The sequence below is a fragment of the Dryobates pubescens genome, chromosome 4, assembly GCF_014839835.1.
Source record: "Dryobates pubescens isolate bDryPub1 chromosome 4, bDryPub1.pri, whole genome shotgun sequence".
Classification (NCBI taxonomy): domain Eukaryota; kingdom Metazoa; phylum Chordata; class Aves; order Piciformes; family Picidae; genus Dryobates; species Dryobates pubescens.
Genome location: NC_071615.1, coordinates 38401369 through 38425028, shown reverse-complemented (window position 1 = coordinate 38425028; position 23660 = coordinate 38401369). Strand labels below are relative to the sequence as shown.

The following is a 23660-nucleotide window of genomic DNA, read 5'->3' as shown; positions in this document are numbered from 1 at the left end:
ACTTAAACGCTTGATCATTTCAAAGTTAGAGGCCAGTCAAAGCTAGATAAGAGGTCTCCCATCTTCAAAACTGTACAAAATGGAACTTGTCAAATGTTATTCCTAAATATGATAGGCTGAAAAAGAAACCATGGGGAAGCTTCATGCAGTTCATACTGTGTATGTCATGAATGAATCGCGTACCTCTCTAGATTCAATGCCATATAAAGATTTTTCCTGTCTCACTGCAGTGCTTTTAGATGTGTCAGTAAAATGTAGTCTGTACACTTTCAGACTAGTCCTTTTTGCTTGTCTGTTTATTGTATATTAGGCTTGTTATACAGTGAAGTTTTTTTGTTCAAGTTAAATGACTTTTGTTATAAACTGTGTGCAGATCTCAAGTGATAGTCTTTTAATAGATGTCAGATACACTTTAATGTTACTCTCTTTTATTTCAGTAACGTTTTAATTAATTCATACTGATTGAATAAATGTACATTGAGACTTGTTTCCTAATGAGGGCACATTTAGAGGAAAGGTTTTGCATCATTCTGATATCCTGTGGGTAATTATATTCTAATTATATGGTGGGGGGGAAAAGTCTATAACTCAGTGCTGATATTGTTCATTGGACCCAATTAATTACATGCACATAATGAAAGTTCATGATAAGGTTGACTGGCAGTGAGTTTAAAAATCTTTAACTCAATTGAATCCTAGCCTACTAAGAGTACAGAATTAGATCATAACCAAGTTAAAAACTGGATATTGGAATGAGATGAGTGAGTAGTGAATAAAAAAGATCGGTCTCTCCTTACGTATCCTTATGATACGGCTTTGCTCCCCACGCCCCCTTCTTCAATTCATGCCTTCCTTTACTTTGCTGTTTACTGATGTGAACATATAAGATGTTCTAATGTGTATTTATGTTTGTAGAAAAGTAATCCAGTTTTTCTATTTCCCCCCAAAATAGATAATATAACCTTGAATAGCAACAGATCAACCAACAATAGCCTATTATTTAATAAATGTATATTTATTATTTCTATGCCAATTTTGATTTTCCTATTGCCTATGGGAGTTTTACAATTAATAGTTTCATTCAATTTCTGGTTTGCAATTAATTTTTAATGTAGTTTGTTGAACCCGTAATTAAATTATTATTTCACAAGAACTTTCTTTGACTCTCAGTATTTAGAGAGGCTAGGCAGAATAGCTAATGGCTGTATTATAACTGCAACATGGTTCAATGTGATTCTTCTGTTTATATTGTAGTAGAGGTCAGTTCTAACTCAGTTGAATCCAGTCTCAACATGGACTCAGAAAGTCAGTGCAGTGTCTAAAAAATCTTCATGAGCAATGCTATCCTTTGAAATTGAGTACTAAACTTATTCTGAGTTTCTGAACAAAGGTACTGTCAGAAAAAGTGATTTGATTATATATGCTCTGGGGTGGGGGAGAGGTATTTAAATCTCTTTGTTGACTCCTAAGTAATGATATAGCAATTGAAACACTTAAAAAAACAGAACAAAACAAAACACTTTTCAATTGCATATCACATTGCAGATTTAGTTCTCTGAGAATCTAAACCAGACTTGAAATATAATGGTGTGCTTATCTACACTAAGAGCTTTTTCATTTCTTTGAAGTCAGAAGGAAATTAATAATTGCCCTGGAGGAACATGTATCTTCCTAACTAATTATCTGTTCAGCAAACACAGTTCAATGTTAAAATAATAAGATGCTGATAAACTGAAATGGCAGCCATTCAATCATTTTAAGTTATATCTAGTTGCCTGCCCACAACTCATCACTACTGTCTGTCTGTTTATTTCTTAACGTCCCCTCCTGTTGGAGTTTAACAGGATTTAATTTTCAAAATCCTTTTCCAACTCTTTTGCCTTTCTGGGGTGGTGTATATAACTGCCTGATGCAGCTCAAGTTTATTTTAGGGTGCAAATCAAATTAAAAGTCTTGGGCCCTGCTGTTGCTGCGTATCGACACATGTATTGAATGGATGCAAGATGTCAGGCAGGTTATCTTCAGCCAACTAAATGAACTAAATCCAACATGCTAAATGAGAAATACTTGATTGTGAATTTTATGTGTAATTATTTACATCTTTATTAAGCCATATTAAACAACCAACACAAAGAATGTATGTGAAGTTATCATGTAGCAATTCTTTGTTCAGAATAGGATTGTGGTCAGCTGTTTCGGAAAGAATTCTGAAATGACATTGTCTCCATTCTGGCCTTGCTTTTATCCATGTATTTTGGCTGCTAGTATTATGGGTCCTAAAATACCTCTTTCTGATAGACATAATGTGATTATATTTTTTATTTCTTTTATCTGTTGTTGGTTTGGGTTTTTTCTTTACTGCAAATGTTTCTATCAAGACAGATCTCAGATAAATTAGAAGTCTTGCCTGCCCTTTATAGTATGCTTATGTGCAGCTCACTGGACAGTGTTTTTTCAAGAATACCGGTCACTTAATCTCATCCACAGGATTACTGTTATCTTCAGCTGATGGATGTAGAGCTGTGCTACAGCTCTGTGAGCCTTCAAGGCAACGTGATGTGGTCCCTCTAATATTGGCCCTTCTGATTAGCGTGTACATAGGTTTAGAATTAGACATGTGGACACAATTTTTTTTTAAAGTAAATTTTCAAAATATTTTAGCATATCTAAATCATAAAAGAGTTTGATATTATAGCTAATAGAAATTGCAGAAAGATTACTCTCCAGCATTTTAGGGTAGTGCTGGTGAGGAGGTTTGCAGGCTGTCTGAATCTTTAATTCTCTTCAGTTATGGTGTAAATATGGACAGAAGTTGCATGGAATGGAATTTTTATAAAGAGGTTCTTGAATACCACCTAGGTTTATATAACAACAGTAAAAGTGCCTACTCTAATATTTCCTTCATAGAATAAGTACAGTTTCTACATCCTTTGGAGATTCATGTTATTGGTGAAAACAGCTCTGAGGAATCCTGGCGCAACCTTCCTCTATGTTGCTGGGGCAGGGAGGGAAAAAAACCAAAACCAACCAACAAACAAAAACCACACCCAAACAAAAAAACCCCCAACAACAACAAAAACACCACCACCAAAAGAACCCCACAAAAAAAAACCCAAACCCACAACAAACACACAAACAAAACCAAAAAAACCCACCACCACCAAAGTATCAGTTTGGTATTCAGGCTTTTATCCTGCAAACATCCCTGCATTCCATTTGATCTGTGGTCAAATTCCCCTGATCAACAACTTTAAAGGTTCATAGTGCTGAATAAAAATTTACTATTATTTTTTTTTACTAACTGTTTGCACGTATTAATATACAGAAGTAGTCTCAAGCTTTCAGTAATTATTTGAAAAACTGTGTAATGGTGTTAACCATTCACTAATGGCTTTGTGGTCCTGTTTAATGTATGAATACTACTTGTGTAGTGTATAAAATAAATAGTTTTAAATCATCTCAGCTGCATACAAAATAATCCAGAAAAATAGATTTGCACTTATGCAGGAAGACATGAGGTCAGAAAAAGGTTTTTGATGAGCTGGAACAGAATTGTGTGCCAGCAGTTAAAACATAAAGAGGTAACTAGGTAGTAAGCCATTAGTTACCAGTACAATAGGGTATGATATTTCTAAATATTAGTGGTTTGTGTGAAGAGACTGTATGAGTAGAAATGCCCTTTGAGGATGAATGTTGGATAGCTTGTCAATAGTCACAGAGGAAAGCTTGTTAAATAAGATTCCTTTTTTTTGGGTGAGGATACAAAGACTCTGAAGAGAAAATAAGAGTATTCCCCAGATACCAAGTATCCCTTTTTGTTATTTGGACATACAAAGTGCTTGGGTTTTCTGATATTTTTAGCTGTTGCTAAAATAATCCCACACGTACTATCCAAACTGTATAATATGACAGCCAAAACTTGGAGGGGACTATGGTTGTACAAATGTGTAAAGAAGCACTGTGTATGCTTGTTGTTAAGTACAGCTGCTGCAAGGAAACGTTCCTCATGAGTGCTCTCTCCATGCCCCTACAATCCCAGCTGTTTGGTGTTGCAGCCTAACATTCTCTTTTTCCAACAGACACTACCCACTTTAGGAAGTTTGCTCCCAGAGGTGCGTAACAGGAGGCATCCATGTACGCACGAGTACTAACGGATCATGATTTTGTACATTCTTTTTGCTATAAAGTGCATTTTGAGGCTGAAATAAAAACCTGGTTGTGGTAGTCTCTATATAATTTGTAAGGCCTTGTCTTACATATAATTTCTTCTTTCCTGTTTGGAAGGGAGAGAGACAATTTAACAGTTCTTATCTGACAGTTACCTTTCTGGAGCAATACTGAATGACAGAAGCTCCAGTTCTTGGGTATTGAATTCCCAGTGGGAGTTCAAGGGGAAAAAAATTTTTTTGTTGTGGTAAGTATTATTTTTGAATGGTGTGTACTATGACACGTACCCAAGGAACAGAAAAGCTTGATTCTTTGAGCCGTCAAAATGTACAATAGCTTTTAAAATGCTGTATTCAGTATCTCTCAACCTCATGCATGTCCACTAAACAAAATGGTTCAGATACATTAATCATTTTGTATGCTTTGATTATCAAGATATTAAATACAGCACAGCTGTTGTAGAAACATAAATTCTGTTGTAGAAAAATAAATCTTTGCATTGTAAAACCATTTATTCAACGCATGTCAAATTTGTCTTAACATTGCTGGAGTTTGTAGGCTGTTATCCATAGATGATTTTATTAAGCTATTATTATCTCATTAAAAGTGACGCTGTTGCTCTTTGATAGCTTAGTAATGTTATAGGCCCTGAAAGTTATTCAAACAATCATGCACAACTGGATTAGAAAGCCATTATTCTTTTTCATAAAGTATCTGTATAAGAATATTTTAAAGGTGATTTTTTTTAATGAAAGGGTAAATATTTTTGTATTCCATTATTAGATTTATTCAGTAAAATTAAGATACACGCTGTTATAGTATTTCATTTAAACATTACGCCCAAGCCTCACTAATATGACACATATCTAGAAATCATGGGATGTGTAACTCTTGGAAATCTAGACTCTCCAATCAGCTTCTTCAGAAATGTTTCAGAGAGCACTATTGGTACAGGTGGTGATGTGTATTGTAGTATCTCATGCAAGGTGAATGACACGAAGTATCACATACGTACTTTCTCCGAGAATCATCATTGAAGGAAGGAGTCCTTCAACAATAATGAGGTCAGGCACCCCTATCTGAATTTTTTAGTAACGCTCCAGACAGTTCTGTCATAAACAGACTTTTTTCTTTTATATTGTGTGAGGTGTATGGCCTAATATTGTGTAGTCACTGCTTAGGAGAAGCTCTCTTGGTGAGTCAAGTAATTGTTTTGCTTATGGAACAGGTGACATTAATTGAAGAAGGGATGCTGTTATTGCAGCCAAGGCTGAGAGTGTTTGCTGCTCCCTGTATCATGCTGGAACAAACCAAACAAACAAAAACCTAATATCCAAAACTTTGCTTGAGGAAATTGTTACTGCATTTTGCTTCTGAGTGATTGATAACAGCGGGTTTGGGTACTGTGGTAAGCATCCTTTACGTAAAGACAGTTCTCAGCAGTATATAAATACTTTTCCTCTAAGTAATAGCATGATATATGCAGGAAGATTTTTAGTGCCACACTTTATTAGTAGGCCTCTTCTGAGCAGTGGTTTTTTTAACCTCTCTAAATGCACATACTCAGTGTGCTGGATCTGTTCTTTTCTGTTCCCTTGTTCTTTGAACTGTCACTTAACAATTATTTATTTTTAGACTTTTTAAGATTTGCTCTTCATTGCTAATTTTTGTTAGAAATCAGGATTTTTGTGTCTGCATTACTGACATTTGTTTTGAATTTGATTAAAGATGTTAAAATGGCCAAGAGCCAGGTTTTGGCCCTAGTATAAAGTTCTTGTAGCATGGTATGCTTACTTACTATGAAATGTAGTGACTTTTAATAGCAGTTATTTTCAAAGTTGTGCATTCAGGTGCAAAATCATGTATTTCTATTTTGTGTTAGCTGGCAAATTCTACTCCGGTTGTCTCATCCTAGTTTTAGTATCTAAAGAATTGTCAAATAATGATGTGGACAGTGTCTGTGTTTTGCAGGTTAAGGCTGAGATGAATAGCTCTAATTACTTTTACTGGTTTCTGTTTAAAGCAGTGATACTGAAGTTGAGACTCTTGGACCTCATCTCGAAGTGATCACATTGCTCAGAGCATCCAAGAGCAGGGTTACCCAGCCTCTTGGGAATCTTACTGCTTAGAAGATATAGTGTAGACTCCCCTGGTTTTGGTCTGTGACATAGGTTTGTCAGTCCTTCTATATGAAATGTGATGCTACAGTTCCCCAGAGCACTTGGTTCTCCAAAGCAGGCTGGGGTGACTTGGACCACTAGTTGCGTCAGGACTACATTGACTCTCTGTCAGTCTCCAAACTTAAGGAAACCGAAGACCATATAAAAGCAGTGATGGTCCCCATCTGTATTAGATGACTGTGTATTAATCTGGGAGATACTCCCTTGGGCCAGAGAATCTTTGTCAGTGTCTCTTACCAGTTTGAACTTCTCCAGAAAGTGTGGCATGGGCTAATTGGTAGTGCAATCCCTAAGGATGAGGTGGATTTGGCCTGCTGTGGAGCTTGAATGGTAGCATTTAATGAACTGCTTACTGAGTGCAGTTGCAGGGGGTGCAAGAGTCCTTCATGATCCTTTCTGGTGCATCAGCTTTATGCCAGCCCATTCCCCTGACTGGTTTAAAGCCTCGCACTTGCGAAGCGAGAGAAGTAACTGGGGTGCAATTGGGATCGAGGACATCTGCTGTCTGAATTTATGGTGCATTTTTGTACCATACTAAAAGGGAATGCTAGGTGAAGTTCATAAGTAGAATAAGTGAGATACAAAAAGCAAGGACTTTTTTAAAAAATTATTTATTTTTACTGAAATAACCTGACAACAGTTGGAAATACATTTATAGGAATATTTTGCTAAGCTTTCCTCTTTTAAATAACCATCTGATTGTGCTGTGTATCAGCATTAAAAGTTGCCAACAACCTAGAATCTTACATGGTTTTGGTTTCTTTCCGATACAAAATACATCTTTTATAAAAAGCCACTTAGCCAATTGATTATGGTACATTTAGATAAGGTATATTTTGCCAAAGTGGTACAGTACTTCTGAGAGATTCAACTTTTGCTAGTAGTTGGATTAAATTTTAATAAATGACTGATCTCTTAGCAATGTGCTTATTAAACAATCAAGTATATTGTGTGGTTTGCTTTCACGTTTCAGAATGCCAATGCCAGATTATCTTTTCACATCGTTGCATTAATTTGTGTTGTGACTGCACACTTCTCATCTATCTATTGGCTAGTCATTATGGAATGTCCAGGCACATAGATAGATGTTATGTGAAGTGGCCAGACAATATGTAATAAGTTGACTGAGACCTCATTTTCATTAAAGCAGAACCTGACATTACTCTCTAGTTAAAAAAACAACCAACCAACCAAAACAGAACTTGATAGAGCCACAATTTCATTGTAGTTGTATAGCACTAGAGAATATGTTAAAATGTTCCATTCTCTCCTTTTCTTTTTTTCAAGGAAAGACAGGCAACAGTGAAAAAAGAGAAGAGTTGCCCTCAGCAAATGAATAAACTGGCAGAACGCAACAAAATGCAAAGAGCAAATTCCGTCACTGTAGATGGACAAGGTCTTCAGGTGTGATTATTGTTATTTTAAGGAGATACTTGTAGGTATAAAGAGAATGATAGAGTGAGAAATCTTTAAAGTGAAACATTTGCTATGCTTTCACCCTTCTTTTACATATTTATAAATACAGTAGGTAAATTCTGCCATTTCTGTGAGAATTCTGCAGTGCAAATCTGCTTCTTATCTGATTAGTAGGCTTTCCTAAGACTAAGGAGAGACAACTGGATCTAAACCACTTGTATTGTGGGGTCAAGCTGAACTCAGTTATTTGTCATGCGGCATTGTGCAAATTTACCTTATAAAAGTTTACTGTTCTGATGTAAAATTCAAGGATGTTATTTTTCCAGGTATTTCCAAGCAGGGTATTTGGCACATCAAAAATAAGAGTGGAGAGAAGCAAGATCTAGATATCTAGATCTATATCTAGATATATCTAGATATATCTAGATATTGCCTATATCTAGGCAGTATCTAGAGTTAAAATTGAGTTTTTCCTGCTTGGAAGAAAACTTGTGCATGTGATGAGCTAGTGTTATTTCAGGGAGGGTATGAGGCATGCCAGAATTTCTACCTGAGCTGCTTGACTTTTTTTCTCTTGAAATATGAGTAGATTTCAGTAAAATCAATGTTCACATGTACAATGCTGCTGCTTTATTTCCTCAGGAGTTAAGTGATCATCATGATAATGATGTGATAAGCATTTACTATACATTGTTGACTGTTCTCTATATCTTTTTATGTGTTGCCGTTGAGATTCATGAAACTGTAAAACGTTTCATTACCATATATCAAATGCTGTATACCTCATAATTTTTTTATTATATACCTTATTGTGTCAGAATAAAAAGACTTATTTTATTGGTTACTGAAACATCCTTGTTATGGACCCCCACAAAAAAAAAGGAGGGGGAAGAAAAATAAGTACAAAAAAAGCACCAAAAAAACTACACCAAGCAAAAAACCAAACCATAAGACCTATGCTGTTGCATGGTCTGTTGATGGTCTGGTAAGATATTACCAGATGGTCTGGTAAGATATTAGTGATTGTTATACATGGTTTTCAGGGCTTTTTTCTTGTGCTTAACAGGCTACACTGTTACCCTGAGCACATGTGACAGAGCATGAAGCAAGAAGGCTAAAGTTTTCATTGACAGAGAACTCAAGTTCTGTCTGATCAGTCACAGTGTGACTAAGAGACTCGTGCTTAAAGAAGCACAGAACAAGAGTTTTCTAACTTTTGGGTGATGTCTGTTCAATTCCAGTGAGCCCAGCTGCTAGACAGAGGAGCATTTCTGGAATCTCCTTTCAGTAGCAGCACCATGTATCATTATGAATTTGTGTTGTGTGTTTTTTTTTTGTCCAAGCACTGGATTGCTTATGCTCATAGTATATTTTAAGGCATTTTTCCCACTCGTGCAAAACAGTGCCTGGGATATTCTACCTGGTCTGTTCAGAATAGCACCACTGACTCCTGCACACACAATCTTAAAATTTCTTTTTCAGGTAATTAAGATACTAGATTTTTCTGTAAGTTTCTTGATATGATCCAAAATTTCTGTTCTATCTTCTCTTTCCATGATGAATCCAAAGCCTAGAATTCATACTTTCTTTTATTTATTATTGCTTGAGGAGGAGAGAATAAAAGAGTGAGTACTAAGATTGTAAAAATTATTGAATGGATTTGAGATATTTTTTGAAGTGCTTGATATTATTCTGTAATGCCAGATTTATAATGGTAGTGCATGATGAAATAGTGCTAATCATGGTGATAACATTTGAAATAATTTCCAGTGATGACCATGATTATACTGTGGTGTTTATTTTTCACTGTGGGATAAAACTGATTTTGAGTAAAAGGAATCCATCTTAGCAATTCTTAAATTTTTGATCAGTATCAATGATAACCTGATCATCATGAAGGCTGAGTGGATCTCAAAGGGTGCTGTAGTGGAAGGCTGGGATCAATGAGACTGTTAGAGTTGGGTTTTTTTTCACTTGCATAATTCACTTGTATAACTATTTCCACAGAGGTGTAAGATTCCGTAAATATAATTGGTAATTAATGTTAATATTTTGCCCAAAGATGGTCTGGAGCAAAAAAAAAAATGAAGTATGCAGCTGATCAATGTGCACTAATTCAGTTCTGCCATATCTGGCTCAAGCATGTTACTTTGATTCTAATATTCTGATTTTGTTGGCATGGTTTCATTTTAACATGATCCCGAGGAGATCAAGGAAAGGATTTTTGTGACTTCTTTTGAAACGTTTTTTAGTTCAGAAAGCTTGATCTTTATGTTAATTGCAGTTATTTCTGATACTCAGCAAATCTTCATTCTAGTCCTGTTAGACCACTGTTTTCAATGTTGCTTAAGCTATGTGTAATTGGTCCACACTTTTCTCCCTTTCCCCCAGTTTTAAATCACATGTCCAATAACTTCATAGACATTGCCTTTAAATCAAGCTAGATTAAGATTCCATAAAGTTCCCCAATTTAGTTGACATTTTCAGTTGCATTATTTAAAAAGAGAACTTATTTTGGAATCAAGTAGAGTACAAACTGGTTGATAGATTTATTTATTTTTATTATTTTTGCTGGTCTTAAGCTTTCCACTTGTAATAATATGGTCATGCTTTGAAATAAATTATTTTTAATAGAAATAAATTCCTTGTTTAGCTTCTGTTGAGAAGGGTTTCAAGACCAAACCTTCCTTCCATCAGACAGCGGTGAGCAGATAACTTAGTGGCATTGGAGATCTGCACGACTTAAAGACAATTAATCATAGTTATGCACATTCATCTTACTCTTTCTAGCTAACCAGCATAATGATCAGGATTATTATTTCTAATTAGAGGAAGTAATAGATCATGTATAACCTTAGGATGAGTCTCATTAATTAACCTGCGTCCTAAGGGATTTCAGTAGGTAGTCCATCTCTGTCACAATGAGCACCATTGGTTTACACTTAGTTCACAGGAACAAACATCATGGGAATTGGCTAAATAACTAAAATTGATTTTAAAAGTAGATAAAAATTAAATATGTGACAAACTTCAGTATATCCTGCAAATTTGATATATGTTTCAACTTACAGCACTTTACTGTGCCAGAATGTGATAACTGGCTTGGTTCTATGCGAGGCTTCATTCCACTGAGCTTGCTGAAGATTTTCATGATTTGTTGTATGTATTGGAACAGATTTGTATCCACTGCTTGTGAAGTTATGGATGAAGCTGACACGCTAGTGCCTGACACTACTAGGAGAAGAGTGCTTTTAGATGGCTTTAGGATTATGGCCCTATGTTTCTAGGATGCCTGTAAGATTTCTTAGCCATCATGTTTTTCAGATTCTGCCTTAAATTACATTTTATGAAATCTTCAGCTGAAAAGATTTTGTTATTTCAGGAATAAGTATTCGGAGCAAGAGCTTTCAATGTATCATTTTGAAACAGAGACAATCTAAGCTTCATCTCTGAAGTTGTAAATGCATGCCTTTGGAGGTGTTGACTTTGAGTTCTTAATATGCTTTTAAACATTCTGGAATTGATATGTGTCTAAAGGTGATAATTTTAAATATGAATAGTCTAGCTTTATCATTTAAACCCAGGTATTAGAGAGAGATCATCTGAAAGTTTTTATGTTCTTCAAGTCTATGGAGCAAAGACAGTGACCATGCACATCTTACAGTATCTATCTGAGAATGCATGCTAACATTATTACTTAGAAGGAAGATGTTAGTTTGTAAAACTAAACATTAATTTGAACCTGTAAAACTTTCCAAACACAAAGGAGTTTAAAAACATGGAAGAGTTAGGGTTAGGATATTGTTAGGATATTATTTCTGTGAGTATATCCTCTCCATTCTTTTCCACAGGCTTGCCCATTTTCCATGTTTTCTTCTCTACTTTTTGAAGTTTTTCAGCTTTCTAAGCTGTTTAAAAGAATTTATTGTTATGGTTGTTAAAATTTTAAAAATGTGTGATTTCATGGCACATCAAACCTTGTAGATTTCTCTAGTTTAAAATAAAAATCAAAAGTTACTGCACTAGGTTTAAATTTTAAATTTGGCTTGTCTAGTGGAGTGTCATTGCTCTGTACAAATCTCCTCATAGCTTTTTCCGTAGGAAATTTCTATCAGAATCAGTCATGCATTTCTTGCATTTAATTTTTTCCTTTCTCTTGCTGGATATCAGTATTCTAATGGAACTAAAAGTTGAAAATGGCATTGCAGCTGCAAGACAGACAACTTTTAAAAAAATAAGAAAAAGTCGCTTGCAATTTGTGGCAAATTAATGAAGTGAGGATTATTGCAAACTATGGAATTGCTTCCAGCTGGATTACATAGCATAACATAGAGTTTGCATTAAGCTTTTTGTTTTCTGTCTACTGTAGGGAAAAATGAATGCAACACACAGCATTAATGAGTGGCTGTGTTATTCCCTTCTTTTAGATCACTCCAGTTCCAGGCACTCATCCACTTTTAGTTTTTGTCAATCCTAAAAGTGGTGGGAAACAAGGAGAAAGGTAAGGTTTATTTTATCTCTTTTTTTTTTCCCTTCCCTTTTTCCTCTTTTCTTATGTCTGTGGCATATTTAAAAAATGAATGTTAAAAGTTTGTGTTTTACAAGAGATCCAACCTTTTATACTGTCAGGCCTCATGTGAAGATCCTATTGCCCTGTTTAGGAGAGGTACACACTAGCATATAGTTGTAAATTCTGCTGTGAAAAACTGGAATGAGTTCTATATAAAAGTTCTTGTCAGCGCAAATAGTTATACTCAGTGTGTCATTTTGTGTGATTTGCATGAAATGTAAGTTGCTCTGTTTGCCATTGACATTTTTAAGTTGTAAAAGTTTTGTTTTCATCTCTGTAATAAATATGCAGGCAGGCCAATAACTTCAATTTGGAATAGTAACCATTTTCCATCATATTACTTGCCTTTCAGTGATTTAGTATGTAGACTCTCCAGCCTCTCCATAGGATTTCCTACAAAGAAACCTTCAGCTTTCTGTAGATGTGAAGCATTCTAACAATCCAGTCACCCATGCTTAAACACATGCGTAATTTTATGTACCAGTAATTGCATTGTTTTACATTTAAAATGCCTAAGTTTATGTTTAAATGTTAGTGTATCAGAGACATGACAAAAGAGAGGAAAGAACCATTCTCCTACTCTGTCCTTCATGCTCAAGCATTGATGCTGAATTAGTCCCACCCAGAGCATATCGTTCAGAATGTGTTTCAGAATCACAGGTGCTAACAAAATGGCCATTTTTGACCATCACATGAATCCCCAGATTTTTATGGTCTGTATTACCACATGGGTGCTACAGTTTATGTTTCAGCTCTTGTAAAAGGTTGTGGTCTTTTGGCCAAGATCGCTCTGAAGATGACACCTGTGGATATTTGCTGATGTGGTACCCAAAAAAAAACAAAAGGAGGGATCCAGTGTGATAATTCTTAAACCTAGGAACTGAGCAAATAAACTGCCAGTGGGTCATCTTTCCCTACCTCTTCCCTACAGCCTCCATTAGGTCACTTCTTTTGAGCAGTGTCCCTTTAAGTAAACTGACAAAATCTTACAGAGTAGATGTTAGGGTAATTCTTATTGCTGAAGAACGCTTAACCAAAACTGTATTTGAAGGCCTTTGAGGGAACAGGTTGTCATTTAGGAGAATTATGTAATTGCTGGACTGGTATACCTTGATACTAGCAATGCCAAGAATGCTAGTTGTGTCAAAGGCAGTTAATGATCTAAAACATTAAATCTAAACAGTTTCAAGAATGTGCTTTGCAATCACAACAAAACAACATGATCAATCCTGAGCATTCACATTCCAGACAGTAGCAGTGTGAGGTGGCCCTGGTCATCTGTGCAGTCAAGGGCATTGTGGAAGGTAATACACAAGCACATTTTTATAGTACTGGTATGAAATGAGCAGATCAGGGATCTGGTCTGGAATAGTGTAGGTGAGAGGCAGGTTAGAGAGCTGCACTTACATAGCAGCTTAACAATTTCATGACATGCTGTTTCGCAGCTTTCAGTTCCCAGCTCATAATTGGTCTCAAGTCTTACTGTCTGAATGGGCTTAATGCACAAGGGATGTCATTGAAGTGTTACATATTCTCAAAGGCAAAAGCAAGTTTAAAACCTGATCCCCTTCCCAAGCCCCTGTTCCTATTCACGCCTTGCAGTCTGACACTTCTAAGTGTACGTTAACACAACTGTTACTGAGGCCAAGCAGATCACAGGAATGATTTGAATTTTAAAAAACAATGCCTTACGCATGCTTCGTTCACTGGAACCATTACCTAGAAGCATCATTACACAGTGAAGTGCATGGTATGAGGGCAGCCACCAACAGTTGAATATAGTGAAGTATGAGAACCTCTTAAATTGGCTTTGATACCGCACTAAATAAAATGTTGAATTGCATATGAATGTGTCAAGGTTGCACTCAATATTTCTGTATGAGGAGCAGCACATCAGGAGGTTAACTGCATAATCATATAACCATATCTCAAGTCATTCACCAGCTAGACATAATATTGCATGGTTAGATCTAAAAACTAGGTTCACAAAGGTTTAAAAAAATCCACATAGGGACTATTTAATGAGAAGGGCTTTACCCTCTACCCTCTGCCTTTTAGGTGTTAATGTTTCGTATCCAGTAGCATAATAATTTATTTTTTTTTAAAGGCTGTTAAGGGTCGATATTAGCTCAAAGATGTAATCTAAGGGATGAAGACATTTTGAAAGAAAAATAGTATTTACCTTTTTCACTTTTCCTCTTTTTATCTGGCTACTCTGCGATCAGTAACCAGAAAGAAGAATCTCGTATTTCCCTGTGCCCGTTAACGTATTGTGATAATTAAAATCACAGGACGTTTGAGGGCACAAATAACTTTGCAAAATACACAGTTGTGGTGATTCAAATCAGACTTTTTATTATATGGTCAGGTATTGAAAGGCTAGGAGTAGAGGATAGACTGTAAAAGGCAGCAAAAACAAAAATTCCACAGCAATGACTGAAAAAAAAAAAGAACCACCTAGTTTTTTGTTGATGAGAATTTCATTACCTTGTCTCATTCACATTAAGGTGATCTTTTACTGAAAGTTATTCCTAGGATTTTCTGTGTTTGAGAGATCACAGTGAATGAAGTTATGATTTCTAATTGACTTTCATTGAACACAGAAAGGTTATTGCAGATACTGTCAAGACTCCAGTGTTCCCACAGTTCCCCGTATGAGATTTTATACCTTGCCATATGGTAACCCATCCCATTTCATTGCCCTTATACTTGGAGAGTGTATTCATCCATCTGACAATCAGCTGAATAAATGCACTCCCCCAGTAATACTGTCATTTCCTTTTGTATTTTGCAACTGTTTTTCAAATGGGTTAAATGCAAAGGGAGTGAACTGAAGATCAATTTAAGGCAGAAAAAGTGCCGTTGAGCTTTGAATGTTGGAACAGAAGGGCAGTGGGAAACAAAAGTGTGTGTAGAAGAACTGCATTCGGAACACAAAAATGCTTTCTCTACAACCATATCTAACCTTATCAATATGTTTCAAAACTTTGATTCTTGTTAGAAAGACAAAGTTTTGCAAAGTGTGCAGTGATAAATATGTTTTTCTGAGATTTCTCTTGTAAAAGCCAATGCTATGACTTTCAAATATAATTGCAAAATAAAGAACTATGAAAAATAAGCTAGTTATACTTCTTAATGGAGAGATTAATACTCATTATCCATCACCTGAGACACAAATGCATCTAGTTATTTGGACTTGAATTATTTAGTCCAATGGATAATATTATGTTTATAATAAAATAGAACAAAAATATAACATTTATTAATAAAAAGTAGTAAATTAGAAGTGAAGTTGATGAATTGATGGTTGTTTCACACACCAAAAATTGGTTTTAATTAAGCATGAGATTAGATAGGAATTCAGCAAACACAGTCAAGTGTCTTCCTCAGGCTGTATCACAGTGGTTACAGTGTGATTCTTATACAGTGTTTTCAGTGATTGTACCTAATGGATAGGTGTGGTTCATTTAATCAGCAGAAAATTGCACTATGTTCATTACATCCTAGGGCTAACAGTCCTGACTAATCAAGACATCAGCTTTCAATAATCTGCACATGGAATGTATATATTTAGTGCATCATTGACAAAACAGTTTCTTTAAACAGAAAGAATATACAAGCATGTGGCACTTCTAAAAAAACTTCTGTTAAGGGTAGTGCTTCTAACGTAAGAGTCCTTGTAAATCATGCTGTTGTTTTGCCATACTCATTACTTTGTTTTCCACTTCCCTATTTTCCAATTTATTTGCCCGACCAGCAGGTGAGTTTAAACAACGTTTCCTTGACAAATGTGCGGTTGGATGCACTGGAGATCAGCTTCCGTACGCTGACGTTTCCTGCTGACTCCATGTTCACTGCCTGTGCAGTACAGGTTGATATCTTTGACCTTTGTTGTTTTCAAGTAACTTTGGTTCATAGTGGCTCTTCGCTTCTACTCTCTGATTAATCTGGTGTTCTAAACTGTCATTTAGCTTTGAGATAAAATATAGAAGCAATTTGAAATTATCTTTTTCAACTGTTGTATATCTCAGAGAGAAGATCACTAGCATTCTCTTAATCTGGGGGAGGAATTCTTGTCTTCTTTCTTCTCTGCTGTTAGAGCAAAATGAAGCCTATACTATGTCTTGAATAGTCACTTCCTAGATGACTAAAAATGCATCCCCCAGTTGGCACAAGGCATTGCTATGGCCGGATTTTTCCCTATGTAGTCAACTTCACTGCCAGTTTTGAATTGCTACTGGGTTTCTGTCTATTTCTTTTGTCTCTCTAAAAGAATGATCTTGTGAATTGAGAAGATAGCTCAGTCTCACTCGGTGCAGGGTGCACTCGAGTATTTTTTTTTTCAGGCGGGGCAGAGCTGCTTGAAGATATCCTCAGCCCTGCTGGCCACTCCTGTAATTTTCTGCCTCCTCAGTTATGCTAGAACAGCTATTTTGAGGTTTTTATGAGATCATGGACGTAATTTAAGTGAAGGGGGGAGGAAATAACAATCAAGAAACTTTTCTGAGGGTATGCATTTTAAGTTGAATCTGTTTAGTTTTCCAGATCACAGAATAACCCAGCAAGTGGTTACAAAAGCACAACTGTTTGTTAATAGCCTGTGTTGAGTCTGTGCTGACTGTAAGATGTCAACTGCCAAATGGAGGTGGCAGTGACTAGCGGTAATTTCATGAACTGACTTGGTTTATGAAATTTCATTCCATCACAAAAAGCTGTCCTCTGGGGCATTACCCATGGTTTTGTCAGCACAAATCTCCAGTCACAAAGAAACCAGGTGCAATTCCTTTCTTACCTGTGGAAGTAAGATATTCTGAGACATGTCAGTATCAGTCAGCTGTTTGGTACTGTGCTAAACTGCTGTCCATTTCCTCATCTTGAGTGTGTTAGATCTAGTTACAGTTTGGTGTGAGGGTAAACATTTATAGACAGTTTCTGTCACTTTGGTGGTTCTTTCCATTCATAGGTACTCAAATAATTTGCAATTTTCACACAGGCTAGCATACATAAATATGATACAAAAACTTAAAGCATGATACGTTAATTTCCATGAATCAGGATAGAATGCTTATCAGATATTGGTGTTCAGTTGCTACCAATTAGTGATAAGCACTGAATCAAGTATGATTCCACGTAATCATTTTATTATTGCAGGTGGAACTTCTTGGTTTTGCTTGGAGACACCTAGCTTCTTTAAGAAGGCTTTTATAGCATCTCACTGATAACCTGACAATACTGTTGTGAGTGTAGGTAACGTCGAGTGTGTTGTCTAGTACCAAATGTTTAGACAAATAACTTCTGAGCATTTAGGACTTCATAACATTACTGTTCACAAAATTCTTCTTATCAGCTCTGCAAATTAAGATAGCACCCTTAACCAGTTTAAATCCTATATGTCACTGAGAAGCAACTTACACTTTACTAATTAGAAAATTAAAAGTGGCATAGTTTTACATTGGTAAAATGCTGCAAGTGAAAAGAATGTATGCTGTCAAATGTTTGATTTAATTGTCTTCACTGTGGTTGACAGTGATGTGTGCATGCTGGTAAAGTGAAACTAGTCATTTCACATTGACTTTTTCTGTCAGGAATGGCATCAAGAATAGATGGTGTGACTGTGATTCAATACAATGCTTTATGGAGAGAACTGATATCACTAAATGATTGAGAAATTAAGAAAATGTGGGCAGCTTTAGAGATAATTATAAATTAGCTCATATTTGGTATTACATCCTTGTCTTCCACATAGCCTGATTAGTAATAAAATAAATTGCTCAGTGTACACATGTGCACAGTTTTGTTTTACTGAATTTGAAAATGTGGACATTTTAACTTCAAATTCAGTTCTTATTATGCTCCTGTTTTATTTAAGGCAGTAGAAAATAAGGAAGAGAAAGGGTTTCTATTTTAAACTATTGCATAGATCTCAGGTATATATATATTCATTCTGTGCTCCAGCTCTTTCATGTGCTTACTTGTTTCTGTGTAATAAATGAAGCAGCTAATACACCGTAATCAATGTCGGAAATTACATTTCTAATGTTTGTAATGAAGAAACAAAATGTCATATTTTTAAGACAAGTAACCTCAAATTTATAAAGGCCTTTTTTTTAAATATACTTTTTTTTAAAGAAGTGTGTGCAAATGGGATCTATTATGGGTAGGACAATGCTTTTCATGCTATATCAATAAATTGCTTCCTATTATTCAGATAATTTTAAAATATGTGTAATTTTAAGTAAAACAATGCTTTGGAATGGTTTCAGGTTTTTTTTCTCATTCAAATATGAGCCAAAGGAGATGTAGTTTACAATAGATTTGCTTTTTCAGAATGTTGTTTAGCCTATGTGGAAATTTTGGTGGGTAGCAAAGCCAATTTGACTTACAATTAATTGTAGCAATAGATTTCAGGAATAGGCCTCTCCTTTACCAGAGTGATTTTAATAGGAACCAGTGTGCTTTTTTGACTCGCCTTTTCTTTTCTCACTGTACCTCCTTATCCTATTTTTTTATGCCCATATCCCACATTTGAACTGTAGATTGCTTGTAGCACTTCTGTCTGGATTTTATGCCCACACTACACTGCATGTATGAATTATAATTGCTATGTTCAAACATTTGATTATTTTTTGTTATAAATGAGTACCTCTGATTCAAATAATTACAGTGCATGTTACCTTCTTTAATTATTTCATTTGATAGGTTTAACAAAAAGTTCCAAACATGTAAGTAAATATTTTCTACTTGTCTCTTTTACCTCTTCAGAATTTATAGAAAATTTCAGTACCTTTTAAATCCTCGTCAAGTTTATAGTCTTTCTGGAAATGGACCAATGCCAGGGTAAGTCTACAGTTAATGTTATTACCAGGAACTCATTTAATAAAATGCTACATAATCAAATGAACCGACTGAGGCACATATAGCATGTTTTCAATGCATCAACACTGCAGACCTCTGAATGCCTGCAGAAATTTACAGATATTATTTGTTTACAGGTATAAATGAAACTACATACTGTTTGTTTTACTGATAAACATGCAGTACTCTGTAAGAACTGTGAGATAAATTTCTCTCTCTTCATGACTTTTACTGCTATATCAGCAATCAATTCATGACAGGGTTGCTTTGAGGTTACAAATATCAAGCAGCCTGAACGATGGACTTACAGGAGGCACACTTCTTCCACATAAGCGCATACATGTGTATCCATGCAATATATATATGTGTGTGTGTGTGTTATAGATATGTATTCTTATGCATGTCAAATATAGAATATTGTTTCAAATTACAGTTGCTGTGCACTGCTTAACAGTTCTGTAATCTTGGGGATGTAGTGGGCAGAAAATGACTGGACAGGCTATATTATGCTGGCAGTGACTTCGTACAGGGACTGAAGCGTGTTCTGAATCAGGTAGTGTTGCAGTCACTCACCTAATATACTTCTTCCTTGATTCTTCCTATTTTACATTCATGTGAAAACAGGAGAATCCAGTATATTCATTACCAACTCCTACCTCCTGAAATTGTCTCCTTTTTAAGTACTGTGTACTTTGGTAGAGGAGAACAGACAGATAGAACATGTAGTATGTGTATCATTTTGTGTACATTGGATGTTATTTAGTTATGTCACTGATACTTGAAATTTTACATCATTGAGAAGAATTGCAGAAGGGTTTTCGGAGAGACATGTTCACTGACAGGAAGTTTACACTGCTTGAATACTTCTTTTTTATACTCTTCAGAGTTTATACTTTTTTGTTTTATACGTTTTTGGTTTATACTTGTGTTTTGTTTTTTCTTTTTAACTTGGAGGAGAACAAATTTGAGGCAGCCATAGACACAGTTTGTAACTTGCAAAGTTGTATTCCACTTGTCACAGATAGAGTACTGAAAAGAATATGTTCTGATAGTTTCTGTGGTACTTTTGATTTTAAGGCCAAATACACAGGAAGCTGTTCTCTCTTAAAACCATTCTACATTAGCTCTCAGTTAATTTATATTGTTAGACTTGGGATGTGTATAGCATTGATGAAAGTAAAAGAAGATTGGACACAGTCCTTTTTAAAGTTAAGATTTTCAGGATGTCTTGTAGTATGGGATGGTTAACGTGCAACCAGCAGAATGGTGCAAAACCTGCTCAAGAGATGCAACTAATTGCATACATTATTTCCTTCATGCAGGTAATTTTATCCTGTACCTGAATTCTAACGTTGTTTTCTTGCTCAAATGGTCTTTTTTGTTTGTATTTTGTTACACTGGTCTTGAAACACATGGAAAATGTAAGTAGTATTAGTCCATAGAGGAAGTAGATGAGGAAAAATTGCAGAAACTTATTTCTGGAATTTATAAGAAATTTCAAATGAGACCAAACTAGTAACCGATATTGTTTTACGTACATTATAATGAAAATGCATATTAGAGATTTAGTTGATGTATTTTAAAACAACTGAGATATTCTTGCTCAAATTCGTGTTATTTTACTGAAACTTTCTTTTATAAACAGAACAAAATCAAACAATTAAACTCCCAAACTGAGATAAAATCAAGCCCCACTTTCTGTCTGCATTTGTGTCCGCTACTGACTTCTAACTTTCATGTACCTTGTGATGCAAAGAAAAATGTATTTTAAAGCAGAAGCACAAGAGGGCAGTGTTAAGTTCAAACTGAAACCTTGCACTGAAGTGATTTAAACTTGACTCTTTCGAATGGGACAGGTTTTTTTTAATACAATATTTTCTATTTCTTTTCCTTTAAGGAATCAAAATAGTTTTAGTTCAGAGTTGCTTTGAAGAAATTTCTAATTAATTTTCAAGCACACTGCATTTTATTAAGCTTATTTTGATTTATTTTTTTTTCATTCTACAAAAAGGAGTAATCTCAAATTTCCAGTTTATCTCCTGCCATCACTTCTTGCCTCTAGCGGTGCTATAAAGGCTGCATATAATTTGTCCCTCAAGTGAGCAGTTGAATAAACTCTGTATTTCACTTATCAGTCCTTGTTTCCCATTCTGCAAGGGCTGGATTGCCTAATAAAACCTGCCCATCCATCCATTCATCTATCCACTCACTCATCCATCTCTATAATGTCATTTATACTGATTGTCAATCAAAATGCTGCATTTATTTAATATTGCCATATGTGTCATTTATATTGAAATGGAACAGAGTGGGGGATTGTACAGCGCAGAGAAAAACAAAACTGTATTCTTCATACCAGTCACTGCTATTTAGTGGATAGGGATTAACATAATGTGTATTTATTTTAAAGCATCTATGATTATTGTAGTACACTTTAATTGGGTGTCTTTTGAGGTATTTTTTTGTTTGAATACTGATTTCAGACATGTTTGCTCAACCTATAGAACGTTTTGTATTATCAAGGTAAAATGTGCATGTTGCTGGTAGAGCCAAGCTGTCTGCTTTAACCTACATGGGCTGCTGTCATCAATGAAGAGGGGGCTGCTGTCATCAATGAAGAGGATAACATTCACAAGTTTTCTAACTTGAGTTCCAAACATCTGTGCCTAACATGATTAAGTATTTACAGTTCATTTCTATGAAAACTCTTAAGTAGCTCATGTTTAGATCACAAAGACAAGAGAAATAGAAGACCAATAAACCCCTAATTCTTAGGGGAATTGTGAAACCATTGTATGTTTCTTTGAAAAAGCCAACAGTTCAATCACTAGGTTTTTCATTCTTGTCTTCCATGGGATAACCATGTTCTTTCATAGAACTGTGTTGGAATAAAGGACTCCATACAGACCTGAGCTGGAACAAGGTTAAAATAATCTTTGTTCAGATGAGGAAGGGCCATATTTTAATTTCTTTGAAATCTGGAAATATCACATTTCATTTTTCTGTTCAGTCCTCTCCCTTAAAACGAAGCTAAAAAACAAAACCCAACCCAAAGCAACAAAAAAACTCCAAAGCAACCTTCCCCCAAAACCAACAAAAAACCCCACAAAAAACACCCAAACCAACCCAACCAACAAACCTAAGAAAACCAAAACCCCCCACCAACCTGAAGAAAGCCACAACCCACCTTCTCATAGTATCAGTTATTATGCATTTTTTAATGAAGATGGTACTGTGTAGCAGGTCAACAGAAAAATACTTTGAACAAGATTACAATGAGTTTTAGTATTTATATCTGAATGTGCAATTACTCAAGTGGATGTGTCACCTACTTCCATAATGGATGGGATGTTACTTGGAGAATTGTAAGGACAGCAACAAGGATGCTTCTTGTACCTCCTTAGCATGCCTAAGCTAAGGTATTTGAAGCTGTTTTTGTCAAGATTTACGTACATGATCTATAGAAAAATATGTACATGATGGAAATAAATGGCACTGCAGCTGACATTCTGATATTGATTCCTTTCCAACAACGGAAACTGACCTTCTGCGAGGTATGAACATCAAGGAGCTCTCAGCCGAATGGCAACAGTACACTTTAAACACTGGTGTAATAATTAACGGTTTAGACATTCTTTATTGGGGAGTAGAGAGATGTGGGTGAAATGGAGAAATCCTGGAAGATCTGCAGCTGAACTCGGGCATAAAAGGTACTCCACAGTTACAGACTGCTACGGTTAACAAAGTGACGTGAAAATTGCCAGGCTGATACATTGGGTAATTTGTGCCTAGCACCTGTGTTTCTAGCCTTGAAAAGAGTTTCCCTGTTTGGTTGTTATATCTCTATAGGAGTCTTCTACTTCTGGCAACAACTGTTATTGTGGATTTAATGATCTTGAAGAATCTGAAATTCAGTTATTGTTCACCTCACAGAGAGGTAAATAATAGCTGGATGAATAGCAGTTGAGCTACAGACCCACATGACTCTGTAGAGAGGTCACCATTTTGCAGAGGTTTTGTCCCTCTGAAAAGGCTCCCATTCCCTTAACTCCATTTGAAATCTAATTTATGTTATTTTTATCCTCTATATAGACATTATATCCACAAAAGGTATGTTTCTTTGTAACTGCCTTAAGCATTTAATTTGGAGAGTATGGTTGTTGTTTTTTTAATTCTATCTGCAAGTTTCTCTCAACAGGCTTTTTAAATCTTAAATTTTGCCCACTTACAGCCAAACTGAATCCCTACAACTTACTCTGCAATTTTGTTGGAAATATACAGCACCTGGGCCTTTATAACATCACAAAGCAATAGGCCTATTTTGAAAATTACACTATTTTCCCTGATTATTGGAATTGACTGCTAGAGCATTTCTTTGCTGTTGGACCTTTGGAATATCCAGAGTATTCTGGGAAGACATGCACCAGGAAAAATTATAGACAATAATAAGTGCATAGTTATTTTCTCCTGAG

General features: G+C 35.5%; 1 protein-coding gene across 8 annotated transcripts in view; it reads left to right on the top strand.

Annotated features, from left to right (window-relative positions):
• The window catches only part of DGKB (diacylglycerol kinase beta), a 350303-nt gene that overhangs the window by 117571 nt on the left and 209072 nt on the right, over positions 1 to 23660 (top strand). For 5 of the 8 annotated variants that reach the window (XM_054161138.1, XM_054161140.1, XM_054161141.1 and 2 more), the window contains 4 exons: positions 4080 to 4112; positions 7635 to 7751; positions 12191 to 12264; positions 19096 to 19170. In XM_054161138.1, coding sequence (XP_054017113.1) covers positions 4080 to 4112; positions 7635 to 7751; positions 12191 to 12264; positions 19096 to 19170 — 299 coding nt within the window. The remainder of the gene's footprint in view (positions 1 to 4079; positions 4113 to 7634; positions 7752 to 12190; positions 12265 to 19095; positions 19171 to 23660) is intronic. The other 3 variants (XM_054161144.1, XM_054161142.1, XM_054161143.1) reach the window with 2 other exon arrangements.